The sequence below is a fragment of the Zalophus californianus genome, chromosome 3, assembly GCF_009762305.2.
Source record: "Zalophus californianus isolate mZalCal1 chromosome 3, mZalCal1.pri.v2, whole genome shotgun sequence".
Taxonomy (NCBI): Eukaryota; Metazoa; Chordata; class Mammalia; order Carnivora; family Otariidae; genus Zalophus; species Zalophus californianus.
The window spans coordinates 12,379,792-12,395,896 of NC_045597.1; the positions used below are offsets into that span (position 1 = coordinate 12,379,792).

Genomic DNA, 16,105 nt, shown 5'->3' on the forward strand with positions numbered 1-16,105 from the left:
TTTGCCATTTCAGATGATGAGCAAAGCAAATTGGAAGGTTCTGGTTCCGGTTTAGACAGCTACCTGCCTGAACTTGCCAAGGTAATATCATCCTAAGTCTTGTGCTTTTTGTAGAATGGTATTGAAATATTTCTCATTTCCTGAATCTGCCGGGGATAGAATCTATTGAAATGATTAACAGTTACATTGTAGTAAATTGTTAAAAAGATGTTGTGGTTAGTAAATTGTTAAAAAGATGTTGTGGTTACACTTCTATTTTCTGACCTGAATATGAGGTGAGGTTAAATACTGACCTGAGTCAAATTTTAGTCTGTTTTCCAGAAAGTGCCTTATAAATTATTCTCTTTTTATTATTCCTTGTTCCTGCCCCTCCATAATATTTAATACCAAATCACGGGTATCAAAGAAATAACAAAAATGCAAAGATAAAGGTTCCCAGGTTTTGTTTTGTTTTTTAAAGATTTTATTTATTTATTTTAGAGAGAGGAAGAGTGGGGGGAGGGGCAGAGGGAGAGGATCTCAAGCAGACTCTGCACTGAGCAAGGAGCCTGATGCTGAGCTTGACCCCACGACCCTGAGATCATGATGTGAGCTGAAACTAAGAGTCAGACGCTTAACTAACTGAGCCACCCCGATGCTCCAAGGATTCCCATGTTAACATGGTACTTACTATATTCACACATACACTCCCCTTTTTCAAGTCAATAGACACACTTCCAAAGAGGGTGGTGTGTGGCAGTCTTTCCACTAACCCAAAGAGGGGCTGCCTGAGTTTTATAGATTGCGCCTGGGTCACTCTGAGTGGGGGAAAAAAAAAAAAGTTACATCTGTTTTTAATAATTTTGAGGAACGTAAAAGTTACTGAAAAGCACAAAGAAGTTAAAAACAACCGTCCGTATTCCCACGACCCAGGTTCAGCGCTGTTACTCTATTGTCTTTTTAGTTCGCATATTTTTTAAAGAACTAAAACATCAGTTGTGGTTGAAGTTCTTTTTAAACACCATCCTTCCTCTGCTGCCTTCCTCCCCCGCAACCTCAACTGCTGACAGTCACTATTATGAGTTTTCTGGGATTACTTCCATTTTATCCCTAAATCTTTACCAATGTACCTATCATAATGATATATATGGTTGTGTTTTATATGTTTAAAAATGTTATATAAATGCTAACATATTACTCTATACTTGCTTTTTAATTCAGCCTTGTGTTTGAGATCCATCCAAGCTGGTATATAGATCTAGTTCATCCCTTTTATTGCACCATGTAAGCATTTTATTTTAGCTGTTTTGTTATTTCCAATTTTTTCTATTACAGACAATGCTACAGTGAATATCCCTGTATTTGTCTACTCGTATGCATCTATGAATGATTCTCTCTTAAGTGAGAGAAATATCTTTGTTTTCTCTGACCATTTATATTCTTGCTCTGTTATTGCCATTCTATTCTTTTTCTTTGTGAATACAATGTAACAGAGACCCTACACACCCACATCTTAAACACTGTAATAGAAAACATGGTTTATCTATATACGATTATAAAATCGAGTAGCATTCAGCATTGACCTTTACTTTAAGACAACATGGCTGTTCTAAAATATAAAATCTCCCTCCCTGGCTAGGACTTGAGAGTATTGTTTTTCTTTAAGACTTGACTGTTACCACAATATCTTTGTAGCCACCTGCCTATTAAAGCTAATTTTAGTGCCACCATTGTAACCTCCTCCTGAGCCGGGAAGGGTTTTGGCTTGTTTGTGTTTTTGTACTGTGAATTTCTGTGTATCATATTTTGCACTGAGATTTGCTTTTTTGTTTCTGGGTGTTTGGGGGCTCCTAATTTCTCAAAGCAAAGTGTTTGAACTTGTTTTATTTAGGAAGCAGCTAACATAGGCAGTGCAGTCCAGGATTCAAAAAGTAACTGCCTACACTTACTGGATGAACACAGTGGATACCAAAGAGAAGACTTGTAGTATTTGAATCTAATGTTAATTGATTAAAAATCTATACTTTTTTTTTCCCCATGAAGACTACAGGAATTGTGCCCTCCTTTCTTCTCTCGCTGCCTTCCTGGGCCTGGCCGGCATAATAATTCAGTATTTCTCAATCCTAGGACGTAGGAAAGTTTTTAAAGTATATATGAGATAACATATATAGAGAAATTTTATATATATATATTTTTATATACGTTTTATATATAAGTATATACAATAGCTCTAAATACACTATCCATATAGTGTATTTAGAGCTATTTTCAAACTCTGCATAACCAAGTTAGCGGAATTGGTTGTTTAAATCAGTTTAATTGGTTTCAGCCCCCATTTCTTACTGTTTATTTTGTTTTGTTTTACTTTTTATTTTTTATTGAAATAGAACTTACATGGAGCACTAATTGTATAGCTCAGTGGATTCACATTTGTGCACCTGCATAACCACCACCCAGACCAACACATAGAGCATTTCTAGCACCTCAGCCAACTGTCTTGTACTCCGCTCCCAGCTGCTACCCCATTGCTTTTATCTCTATCACTGTAGATTAGTTGTGACTGTTCTAGGCCTTCTTATTAGTAGAATTATACAGTATGTGCCAGGCTTCCTTAGCTCAACATTATGTGCCCCAGATATATTTTTAAAATATACACGGAATAGAACTGAATTTAGAATATTAACTACGCTGCCCCTTAATAATGACAGATATTATTTAAAAAAATTTTTTTATTAAGTAATCTCTTTGCTCAACGTGGGGCTTGAACTCACGACCCCAAGATCAAGAGTCGCATGCTCTAGCAGCTGAGCCAGCCAGGTAGCCCAATGACAGATACAATTTTTAAAAGTGTGCATATGTGGTATGTGTATATGTATTGGGTTGTGATATAAATGTATTTCTTACTGTGGTCGTGGTCAAAGCCCCAAAAAGGAAGCGTTATAAGGCTTCACTGTTGTTATTTTTACCCCTACCTCTTAAGTGTTTTAAAAATATTTTTATTTAAGAAGGTAGGAAAAGGGCAGCAAGCAATTTTTCAAAGGGAGAAAGCAAAAGAATAAAGAGAATGAGGGTGTGCCGTCACACAGTCCACATGCTGCTGTCCCACTCGGGATGCTTGTGTGGGCCTGCTCAGCGGTGTTGGGGGGCAGGTGGTGGAGCCCCAGCCTGACTGTGCCGGGCTCTCAGCACTTCACGACGCAGGGCCCCCAGCACAAGGGCGATTGTAGCCTAGTTTATAACCCTCTCCGGTGTTTCAGGGTGGGGACCGTTTGTGCCTGCTAAGGAAGCAGGGCTTTGACTAATAACTGGTCCTCTTGATCTTAGGAGGAATGGTTCCAGAGATGCAGAATCTGCAGTTGACATGGCGGGGAGGGGAGGGGAAGGAGAGCCTGTGTGCACACCTGTGCAAGAGAAGGGAGTTTAATCAGGGGATGAAGAGGCACAGAGGTCAGCACCAGGGATGGAGGGGTAAGGAAGGGTCCAGTGGGAGATGAGGCCACAGTTGAAATAAGTTGCAGAGAAAGGACTGGAGCAGGGGAGGCAGGCAGGGGGCATTGGCCGTGTGAGTTAATGGCGGGGTCCTCTCTGCTCAGCTCCTCTTTCTGCTTCGTTCATCCTGTTGTCGTGGCTTTTGTCTTCCACTGTGACCGAGACAGAACAAACAGGATATGAGTGACAGGAAGTTGTTTTAGTACAAAAATAACTGATGTCTCGCTTTGGAATATAATGGAGGGGGCTTTCACAATATGGCAAGGGCGATACGGGCTTAGGTTTTCAGAATGTGTTGTATATTCTTGGCCCTTATGTTGCTTGTACAGTTAGTACTGAACATCTTTATTGTTTTCTTATTGAGGACACACTGTGTTTACCCTGAAGCCTGTTCTTTTCCTCCTGTTCTCTAATATGGAACCGAATATATGTTTGTTGTAAATGTAACAGCATTTGTAGAGCACATAGTCTTACCGACAGTTTTATTAAATACACAAACTATAAAGTTAGTTAATTGGTTTCTTCCCTATAAAGTCAAGGGGTAAAATAATCAGGTTGTAAACCCAATTGCTATTTATTTAGTAATTTCTTTCTGTGGTTAAGTTTATCTTAGGCGTCATTGGCACATATGTATCACCTCCTTGTGTAAGGATAGTATGAAGAAAACCCTCATGCTCGCCCCGTATATTTTCCTTCACAGCTTTTCTCTTTTGTGCTATTTTGGTACTCAAAGAACAGCAACTCACCTTACCTTGACCTCCCCATGTGGCTCTGAAAGAAAGGCATTGTTTCCTGTTAACGCGAAATTGCTCATGTTCAGTTACCTGATAATTTCTTTTTAGCGAGCGAACTTACCTTTCGAGGTCAGTCTTCCATGGTTGAACACAAGATATGGAGTACTAGGTCTCAAACTTTATAGTCTCCCTGAGGTTGCGTGAGGGTCAGGCAGCTGGACAGTTTCACAGATATCTTTTCTGACTTTTTTAAGCCAAGTCTGTAATAGATGCTTCCTTCCCTGTATCCTAATCCAGAAAACTATGTCATTGTATTATGACACAAAGGAATTGGCTGGCATTGTGCTTGTGAAGTCAACAGGCATTCCATCTTTTGGGCCTCCTTATTCTTTTTTTTTTTCTTTAAAATTTTTTAAAAAGATTGATTGATTTAGAGAAAGGGAGAAAGTGCGAATGGGGGGCAGGGACAGAGGGAGAGAATCTTCAAGCAGACTCTGCGCTAAGCATGCAGCCCGACACCGGGCTCCATCTGACAACCCTGAGACCATGACTTGAGCTGAAAGTAAGAGTCGGATGCTTAACTGACTGAGCCACCCAAGCGCCCCGGGCCTCTTTATTCTATATGCTTTATTATTGCTTTGTGACGCAGAGGAAGAGATAATGGCCCTGGGGAGTTAAATATCTTGGAAGTAGTAGAAACCGATCATGACAGCTCTTTTAAGTATACCTTCTGGCCTCAAAGGAATTTGCTAAGGCTTCTTGTTCTAACCCATTCTGTTTAAATGAGCCAACAGTTAACACAATGTTTTTCTGATAACTCATCCTCAAAATAAGATGCTGCTGGCCATGGTCATTGGATTTTAATTGTTCTGCTTGCTCAGAGATAAATTTAAGACGCAGAAGTATGCCAGCCTATGGCAGTCCTTCTGGAAAGCCCTTGAATAAATGGTCCATAATTGCTTCTTCTTTTTTTTAAGATTTTATTTATGTATGTATTTGAGAGAGAGAGAGTGTGTGTGAGTGGGGGCAGGGAGTAGAGGGGGAGGGACAAGCAGACTCCTGAGTATGGAGTCCGACAAAGGGCTCGATCTCACAACCCTGAGATCGTGACCTGAGCTGAAATCAAGAGTTGGATGCTTAACCAACTAAGCCATCCAGGTGCCCCCATAACTGCTTCTTAGGCAAGGAAGAAAAGATTGTCGGGGTGGGTTGTTAGTGGCTAAACTTAGGGTTCACAGGAGTGAGGGGAATAGCCTTTCTTTTATATGAGTTATGAGTCATTCTCTTTGACTTCTGAGCAAGTATCAATTTTCATAGAAAATGGCTCTGTCATTGTCCATTTTCTTCATGTTTTCCTTTCTCCTGAACCCAAAGTAATTAGATGGGTTGTGGGCAGGACAGCAGCAACAGGGTTTGGGGAAAAGCCAGTCCAGTTCTTCCTACCTCCACAACATTGGACTGACCACAGATTATTTTAAGACCAGAGCTGGTTTCTGTCACTCCAAGAAGCGCTGAACAGTGTAGACCGTGGGATGATGGTTTTTTACGGCTATATTTTGTGGGCCCTTAGATTGTGAAAGTACTCATTAAAGGAATTTATTTTATTGTCTTTACTAAAATTTAAGTAAAAATAAATGTGTTTGCTTTGATAAGTAAAAAGATCCAAAGGTGTATAGAGTTAATCTTTTCCCTTCATGCTCCATCCCCACATCCCTGAGAGCACCAGTGTTATTATTAACTTGTTGTAATTCCTCTTGCATCAGACCGATTGCTCATGGAAACACAGACACATATAGAGTTTTTAGTTTTTTTAAAAAATATGCTCATGGTATATACATTACTCTGAAACTTGTTTTATCACTTAAAAATATCTTGTAGAGATGTTCCTCTGGGGCCATAAAGGTCTAGTTTACTCATTTTTCATAGCTATTAATATTCTAAATGTGGATATTGTGCACTTTACTTACCACCTTCATATTCATGAACATTTTGGGTTATTTTCCTTTTTTAGCTGCTATAAACAGTGCATAATAAACAACATGACAATTTTTTAACGATTTTATTGATTTATTTGAGAGAGAGAGCATGAGCAGGGGGAGGGGTTTGGGGAGAGGAACAAGCAGATTCCTCACTGGGCAGGGAGCCCAATGCAGGGCTCCATCGCAGGACCCTGAGATCATGACCTGAGCTAAAGTCAGACACTTAAGCGACTGAGCCACCCAGGCACCCCACAACATGAGATATTTATAAGCTTAAATACTTGTGTTCTTATTTCAATAGGGATGTTCCTCAAAGTGGGACCTCTGGGTCAGAGGTTATTGTGTTTTTAATGCTTTAAATATTGCCAGGTTGCTTCCCAAAAGGTTGTAACAGCTCACATTCCCATTTTTCTATGTCCTCACCAGGGGAGTGAAAATGGTATTTAACTGCTTTCATTTGTGTTTTGCTGCTTAGTAGTGAGATTTTCTGATTTTCATATATTTGGGTTTCTTCCTCTCTAACTTGCCTGGTTCATATTCTTTACCTATTTTTTTTCCTTGTCTAATAGTTGAAGAGTCTGGGCTCTGAAGCCAGACAGCCTTAGTTAGAAGTCAGGCTTCCATTTATTTTTATTTTTTTTTCAGTATCATTTTTTTAAAATTTTATTTTATTGTGTTATGTTAATCACCATACCTATCACATCATTAGTTTTTGATGTAGTGTTCCATGATTCATTGTTTGCATATAACACCCAGTGCTCCATTCAGTACGTGCCCTCTTTAATACCCATCACCAGGCTAACCCATCCCCCCACCCCCCCTCTCCTCTAGAACCCTCAGTTTGTTTCTCAGAGTCCATAGTCTCTCATGGTTCTCTCCCCCTCTGATTTCCCCCCCTTCATTTTCCCCTTCCTACTATCTTTTTCTTTTTTTTTGTTAGCATATAATGTATTATTTGTTTCAGAGGTACAGATCTGTGATTCATCAGTCTTACACAATTCACAGCGCTGACCATAGCACATACCCTCCCCAATGCCTATCCACCCAGCCACCACATCCCTCCCATCCCCCACCACTCCAGCAACACTCAAGTTTGTTTCCTGAGATTAAGAATTCCTCTTATCAGTGAGATCATATGATACATGTCTTTCTCTGATTGACTTATTTCTCTTAGCATAATACCCTCTAGTTCCATCCACGTCGTTGCAGATGGCAAGATTTCTTTTTTGTTTTTGATGGCTGCATAATATTCCATGGTGTGTGTGTGTGTGTGTGTGTGTGTGTGTGTGTGTGTGTGTGTATACATACACCATATCTTCTTTATCCATTCATCTGTTGATGGACATCTTGGCTCTTTCCACAGTTTGGCTATTGGGACATTGCTGCTATAAACTTTGGGGTGCACGTACCCCTTCGGATCACTATATTTGTTAGTTTTTTTTTTTTTTTTATTTTTATTGGATCACTAGATTTGTATCTTTGGGGTAAATACCCAGTAGTGCAGTTGCTGGGTCGTATGGTAGCTCTATTTTCAACTTCTTGAGGAACCTCCATACTGTTTTCCAGAGTGGCTGCACCACCTTGGTGCATTCCCACCAACAGTGTAGGAGGGGTCCCCTTTCTCTGCATCCTCATCAACATCTCTTATTTCCTGACTTGTTAATTTCAGCCATTCTGACTGGTGTGGGGGGTATTTCACTGAGGTTTTGATTTGGATTTCCCTGATGCCGAGTGATGGTGAGCACTGTTGTGTCTCATGTGTCTGTTGGCCATTTGGATGTCTTTGGAAAAATGTCTGTTCATGTCTTCTGCCCATTTCTTGATTGGATCATTTGTTTTTTGGGTGTTGAGTTTGATAAGTTCTTTATAGATTTTGGATACTAACCCTTTCTCTGATATGTCATTTGCAAATATCTTCTCCCATTCTGCCAGTTGTCTTTTGGTTTTGTTCACTGTTTCCTTTGCTGTGCAAAAGCTTTTTATCTTGATGAAGTCCCAAGAGTTCATTTTTGCCCTTGCTTCCCTTGCCTTTGGCGATGTTTCTAGGAAGAAGTTGCTGAGGCTGAGGTTGAAGAGGTTGCTGCCTGTGTTCTCCTCAAGGATTTTGATGGACTCCTGTCTCACATTTAGGTCTTTCATCCGTTTTGTGTCTATTTTTGTGTGTGGTGTAAGGAAATGGTCTAGTTTCATTCTTCTGCATGTGGCTGTCCAATTTTCCCAACACCATTTGTTGAAGAGACTTTTTTCCATTAGACATTCTTTCCTGCTTCATCGAAGATTAGTTGACCATAGAGTTGAGGGGCCATTTCTGGGCTCTCTATTCTGTTCCATTGATCTATGTGTCTGTTTTTTGTGCCAGTACCATACTGTCTTGATGATTACAACTTTGTAATAGAGCTTGAAGTCCGGAATTGTGATGCCACCAGCTTTGCTTTTCTTTTTCAACATTCCTCTGGCCATTCGGGGTCTCTTCTGGTTCCATACAAATTTTAGGATTATTTGTTCCATTTCTTTGAAAAAAGTGGATGGTATTTTGATAGGGATTGCATTAAATGTGTAGATTGATCTAGGTAGCATTGACATCTTCACAACATTTGTTCTTCCAATCCATGAGAATGGAACGTTTTTCCATTTCTTTGTGTCTTCCTCAATTTCTTTCATGAGTATTTTATAGTTTTCTGAGTACAGATTCTTTGCCTCTTTGGTTAAATTTATTCCTAGGTATCTTATGGTTTTGGGTGCAATTGTAAATGGGATCGACTCCTTAATTTCTCTTTCTTCTGTCTTATTGTTGGTATATAGAAATGCATCTGATTTCTGTGCATTGATTTCATATCCTGCTACTTTACTGAATTCTTGTATGAGTTCTAGCAGTTTTGGGGTGGAGTGTTTTAGGTTGTCCACATAAAGTATCATATCATCTGCAAAGAGTGAGAGTTTGACTTCTTTGCTGATTCAGATGCCTTTTATTTCTTTTTGTTGTCTGATTGCTGTGGCTAGGACTTCTAGTACTATGTTGAATAGCAGTGGTGATAGTGGACATCCCTGCCGTGTTCCTGACCTTAGGGGGTAAGCTCTCAGTTTTTCCCCACTGAGAATGATATTCGCTGTGGGTTTTTCATAGATGGCTTTTATGATGTTGAGGTACGTACCCTCTATCCATACACTGTGAAGAGTTTTAATCAAGAAAGGATGCTGTACTTTGTCAAATGCTTTTTCTGCATCTATTGAGAGGATCATACAGTTCTTGTTCTTTCTTTTATTAATGTATTGTATCACATTGATTGATTTGTGGGTGTTGAACCAAACTTGCAGCCCAGGAATAAGTCCCACTTTGTTGTGGTGAATAATCTTTTTAACGTACTGTTGGATCCTTTTGGCTGGTATTTTGGTGAGAATTTTTGCATCCATGTTCATTGGGGATATTGGTCTGTAATTCTCCTTTTTGATGGGGTCTTTGTCTGGTTTTGGGATCAAGGTAATGCTGGCCTGATAAAATGAGTTTGGAAGTCTTCCTTCCATTTCTATTTTTTGGAACAGTTTCAGAAGAATGGGTATTAATTCTTTAAATGTTTGGTAGAATTCCCCTGGGAAGCCATCTGGCCCTGGGCTTTTGTTTGTTGGGAGATTTTTGATGACTGCTTCAATTTCCTTAGTGGTTATGGGTCTGTTCAGGTTTTCTATTTCTTCCTGGTTCAGTTTTGTTGGTTGATACATCTCTAGGAATGCATCCATTTCTTCCAGATTATCTAATTGGCTGGCATATAGTTGCTCATAATATGTTCTTATAATTGTTTGTATTTCTTTGGTGTTGGTTGTGATCTCTCCTCTTTCATTCATGATTTTATTTATTTGGGTCATTTCTGTTTTCTTTTTGATAAGTCTGGCTAGGGGTTTATCAACCTTATTAATTTCAAAGAACCGGCTCCTAGTTTCGTTGATCTGTTCTACTGTTCTTTTGTTTCTATTTCGTTGATTTCTGCTCTGATCTTTATTATTTCTCTTCTCCTGCTGGGTTTAGGCTTTATTTGCTGTTCTTTCTCCAGCTCCTTTACGTGTAGGGTTAGGTTGTGTATTTGAGACCTTTCTTGTTTCTTGAGAAAGGCTTGTATATATACTTTCCTCTTAGGACTGCCTTTGCTGCATTCCAAAGATTTTGACAGTTGTGTTTTCATTTTCATTTGTTTCCATGAATTTTTTAAATTCTTCTTTAATTTCCTGGTTGACCTGTTCATTCTTTAGTAGGATGCTCGTTAGCCTCCATGTATTTGAGTTCTTTCTGACTTTCCTCTTGTGATTGAGTTCTAGTTTCAAAGCACTGTGGTCCGAAAATATGCAGGGAATGGTCCCAGTCTTTTGGTACTGGTTGAGAACTGATTTGTGACCTAGGATGTGATCTATTCTGGAGAATGTTCCATGGGCACTAGAGAAGAATGTGTATTCTGTTGCTTTGGGATGGAATGTTCTGAATATATCTGTGAAGTCCTTTTGGTCCAGTGTGTCATTTAAAGTCTTTATTTCCTTGTTGATCTTTTGCTTAGATGATCTGTCCATTTCAGTGATGGAGGTGTTAAAGTCCCCTACTATTATTGTATTGCTGTCAATGTCTTTCTTTGCTTTTATTATTAATTGGCTTATATAATTGGCTGCTCCCATGTTAGGGGCATAGATATTTACAATTGTTAGATCTTCTTGTTGGATAGACGCTTTAAGTATGATACAGTGTCCTTCCTCATCTCTTCTCTTATTATAGTCTTTGGTTTAGAATCTAATTTGTCTGATATAAGGATTGCCATCCCAGCTTTCTTTTGATGTCCATTAGCATCGTAAATGGTTTTCCACCCCCTCACTTTCAATCTGGAGGTGTCTTTGCCTCTAAAATGAGTCTCTTGCAGACAGCATATCGATGGGTCTTGTTTTTTTATCCAGTCTGATACCCTGTGTCTTTTGATTGGGGCATTTAGCCCATTTACCTTCGGGGTAACTATTGAAAGATAAGAATTTAGTGCCATTGTATTGCCCGTAAGGTGACTGTTACTGTATATTGTCTCTGTTCCTTTCTGGTTGATGTCACTTTTAGGCTCTCTCTTTGCTTAGAGGACCCCTTTCAATATTTCTTGTAGGGCTGGTTTATGTTTGCAAATTCTTTTAGTTTTTGTTTGTCCTGGAAGCTCTTTATCTCTCCTTCTATTTTCAGTGACAGTCTAGCTGGATATAGTATTCTTGGCTGCCTATTTTTCTCATTTAGTGCTCTGAATATATCATGCCAGTCCTTTCTGGCCTGCCAGGTCTCTGTGGACAGATCTGTTTCCAGTCTAATGTTTCTACCATTGTAGGTTACAGATCTCTTGTCCCGAGCTGCTTTCAGGATTTTCTCTTTGTCTCTTAGACTTGTGAGTTTTACTATTAGATGTCGGGGTGTTGACCTATTTTTATTGATTTTGAGAGGGGTTCTCTGTGCCTCCTGGATTTTGATGCCTGTTTCCTTCCCCAAATTAGGTAAGTGCACTGCTTTAATTTGCTCCAGTATACCTTCTGCCACTCTCTCTCTTTCTTCTTCTGGGATCCGAATTATTCCATTGTTTCATCTTATGGTATCACTTATCTCTTGAATTTTGCCCTCGTGATCCAATAGTTATCTCTCTTCTCCTCAGTTTCTTTATTCTCCATCATTTGGTCTTCTATATCACTAATTCTCTTCTGCCTCCTTTATCCTAGCAGTTAGAGCCTCCATTTTTGATTGCACCTCATGAATAGCCTTTTTGATTTCAACTTGGTTAGATTTTAGTTCTTTTATTTCTCCAGAAAGTGTTTCTCTAGTATCTTCTATGCTTTTTTCAAGCCCAGCTTGTATCTATATAATTGTCATTCTGAACTCTAATTCCGACATCTTAACTAATGTCCGTATTGATTAGGTCCCTGGCAGTCGGTACTGCCTCTTGTTCTTTTTTTCTGAGGTGAGTTTTTCCATCTTGTCATTTTGTCCAGAGGAGAATAGATGAATGAGAGAACAAAATGCTAACAGGGTAACAATGACCCCAGAAAAATATACACTAAACAAATCAGAAGAGACCTGAAACCGGGGGAAAAGAAAGGGACAGAAAGAAAAAAGAAAAAGAAAAAAAAAGAATATGATCAAATATGATCAGGCTGTTGAATAGATCAGTGCCACACACTAGATTTTGGGTGTATTTTGGTCTGTTAGAAGAAACTGCCTCCCCAAAATTTTAAAGAAAGAAAAACTTATATATGTACAAAAATAAGGGTAAATATGATGAAGGGATGGAATATGACTGTAAAGATGGAAATTATAAAAGATTTTATAAAAGGAATTGATAAGAAGTTGGTTGAAAAAAGAAAGAGAAATTAAAAAAAAAGAGAGAATGTGATCAAGCAGGAGACTAAAACAAAGCCATACAGTAGAGATTTAGAGATTTAGGGTATATTTTGGTCTCTTAGAAGAAACTATCTCAAAATTTTAAAGAGAGGACAACTATATATATATATATATATATATATATATATATATATATATATATACACACACACACACACACACACACAATAAGGTTAACTACAATGAAGGGATAGACTATAACTCTAAAAATGAAAATTAAAAAATTTAAAAAAAGATTTGATGTTGGTTTAAAAAGGGCAAAAGAAAAAAAGAAAAAGGGAAAAAGAAAAAGAAAAAAAGAAAATTAAAATTAAAAAAATTAGCTTTGCAAGACTAAAGAATCCTGGGGGAAGAAAGCCATGAATTCTATGTGCAGTATTCCCCTAGTGCTGGCGTTCTGCCATTCTCATTGACTGGTCAACTTGGTCTTGGCTGGCAGTTCTTGCTGATCTTCTGGGGGAGGGGTCTGTTGCCATGGTTCCCAAATGTCTTTGTGGGAGGCGGAATTGCCCCGCCCTTGCTGGGGGTCGGGCTAAGGAATCTGCTCAGGTTTGCTCTCAGGAGCTTTTTGTTACCTGCAAGCTTTCCGTAAGCTTCGGAGGGTGAGAGTGAAAATGGTGGCCTCCCAATCTCCGCCGGGAGGAGCCGAGAACTCGGGGCCCCGCTCCTCAGTGCGCCCGCAGAGAAAAGCAGTCACTCCCGTCTCCCCGGTCTCCGGCCGCACTCCGTGCTCACCCGGCCTGTGACCACGTGTTTCTATTTCTGGCACCCGACCCCGTGTGGAGTCTCCAAACCCAGCAGATCCCTGCAGTGTGCTCCCACGCTGCTCCTCCTGGGGGAGGAAGGGGAGTCTCCCCGGATCTGCCGCTTGTTGGGTCCCTGCTGGAGGAGCAGTGGCCCGACTGTGCCGGGGATCACGATTTATGGCAACCCTGAGCTGAGAGCCCGCACCTCAGGTCCATCTCTGCAGCCGGCTTCCCGGCTCCGATACCTGGGAGCTCTGCCGCACTCAGACACCCCCAGTCTTTCTGTGACCCCGAGGTTCCTGAGATCACACTGTCCCGCGAGGGTTCCACCCCCGCTTAGCCACTGGAGCGACGTCCCTCCGCGGAGCCGACTTCTAAAAGTTCCGATGTTTTGCTCCGCAGCTCTATCACTTGCCAGAAGCAGCCGGGGGAGGCCCCCTCCCCCGCCATCTATCCTCCCAAATATCGCCTCCGATTCACTTCTCCCCACGTCCTACCTTCCAGAAAGTGGTCGGTTTTCTGTTCAGAGAGTTGTTGCTATTCTTTTCTTCAATCTCCTGTTGAGTTCATAGATGTTCAGAATGGTTTGATCCCTATCTAGCTGAATTCCTGGGGCCAGACGAAATTTAGTTCTCTTCCTCCTCCTCCATCTTGCTCCTCCCCCCTTCCCAGGCTTCCATTTAAATGTGTTGAGTTCTAGGGGCGCCTGGGTGGCTCAGTTGGTTAAGCGACTGCCTTCAGCTCAGGTCATGATCCTGGAGTCCCTGGATCGAGTCCCGCATCGGGCTCCCTGCTCGGCGGGGAGTCTGCTTCTCCCTCTGACCCTCCCCCATCTCATGTGCTTTCTCTCTCTCTCATTCTCTCTCTCTCTCAAATAAAATAAATAAAAAAAAAATCTTTAAAAAAAATAAATGTGTTGAGTTCTTGAGCAAAGTATTTATCTCTTGTGCCTCAGTGTCTCCTTTTTTAAACAAGGATCATACTAGGACCTGCCTCCTAAGGTTGTACAAGTTTTACATGTGTACTTAGGATACTATTTAGCATAGAGATGTTGGGTATTGTCCATAAATATTTGCTTTTATCATTGTGACGCTTCCTGGTATCTATTATTCCCTGGCTCTGGGGCAAAGCCGTGCCCTTCCTAAGCCACATTTTCTTTCTGCCTAGGTTTTACTTGGTAATTCCTTCAAACACTGTTTAGCAGGTGTCCCTTCTGTTTAATGCATTGATTGTAAGCCTTGGGAGGATCGGGAGGAACTTTTAAGGAGCTTTGTGTTTGCTTTTAATCAATGATCTAGTAGAGCTCTCAATGTATCTAAGGTAGATGATAGGCTTTTAGGTTATTTTTACTTCTAAAGTTGTCCCTTCTTTCCCATTAAATGGTTTCTCTAGTGAAGAATATTATCCCTTGGATATTAGTGGCAACATCAGGATACTTTGAGTCTATTTTGGCTAGTTGTTGATTTTTTTTTTCTTTTAATGTGTCTGCATCATGCATAATGGTTGCCCTCTAATTACATGGACCTCATAGCAATCATCTGTGCTCTGTTCATTTCTGATCTCGGATATAGTCAGCTTGAGACAACAAGCATCTTTGAGAAACGCACCAGGAATTGTATCTACATTAAGAATCCATTGCTCTGCTGCAGTGTCTGAAATCACGGGATCTGCCTTTGTTGAAGGACTCAAGCAGAAAATCAGAAGTAGAATGCATTACTGCTGGTGGTGGCTTGCAGCACCTAGTACTGACGTTTTTGTTAGGAAACTTCATGGATTATATATAAAGGAAATTCTTTGGGTTCAGTTAAGTATATCGTACATGGACATGTTCTGGCTCTTTTGATGTGAAAAGTTAGGAACGGTGATAGGCAAGGTAGAGTTAAAAAATTGTCCTATCCCACATAGGACAGCTCAAATCAAACGATTTGTAGGAATGTAGGAATGCTCCTCACCTCCAGAAGTCTTAAAGCTCCCATTGAGAACATCAGGATAAACTTTGCTATGCAAAGAGTCTCTAGTCATCATCTTGTTTTTCACCCAGAAATGAAAGTGGAGTCCAGAGAGGCTAAGCGGCTTGCTCACGTTCATATAGCTAGTTGATAAGTGTACAAGAACTAGAACACAGTTTCTTAGTGGGTATACTGGTGGTCATTTCATTTTGCCAAACATAGACCTTTGGTTTTCAAACCTAGTCATGATAGAGTTTGGGTCATTGCTGAGAACCAACCTATTATAACAGGTACGTGACTGAGAATATTAGGAAGCTGCTCAGTTTCTCATTAGCTGTGATCTAGCCGTGTAATTAATGGGCCATGCTCAGCCACCAGCAGAGAGGACGGGACACCCTCCCCACTGTAGCTGTCACTGCTCCATCACATGCTGGGATGTGACTCGGTCTGTGGGGAGAACAGAGGAGAGAGGACACCTTCTACTCTGTACTTAACCGTGGAGATTGAGAGTAATAAGAACAGGATACAAATTTAGAGGCACCGGGCATGAAAAATAATGTGGTTGGCAATGACTTCCATCTTGTGAATGTCTTAGAACCTTCTTTCTGTTCCCAAATTCCACTTCTCCAGCCCCATCTCTGCCTCCATATGTCTCTCTCCCTGCATGGCTTCCCTTCTTGCCATCCCTTCAGTGTTGAGGCCCCAAGGCTTAATGTCTGCAAACTCCTTCACATTTTCCCCCAGGGAATCTCAGCCACTCTCGAGGCTTCTCTGTTCCCACCTCTCCGCATCAGTAATTTCAGCCTTCCTTCCTGCCTTGTGCTCACGTGCC

At 40.5% G+C, this 16,105-nt stretch overlaps 1 protein-coding gene across 28 annotated transcripts in view; it reads left to right on the plus strand.

The window, feature by feature from the left end:
* DOCK9 (dedicator of cytokinesis 9) overlaps positions 1–16,105 on the plus strand; it is a 283,449-nt gene that overhangs the window by 160,949 nt on the left and 106,395 nt on the right. For all 28 annotated transcript variants that reach the window (XM_027590615.1, XM_027590627.1, XM_027590636.1 and 25 more), the window contains exon 9: positions 14–81. In XM_027590615.1, coding sequence (XP_027446416.1) covers positions 14–81 — 68 coding nt within the window. The remainder of the gene's footprint in view (positions 1–13; positions 82–16,105) is intronic.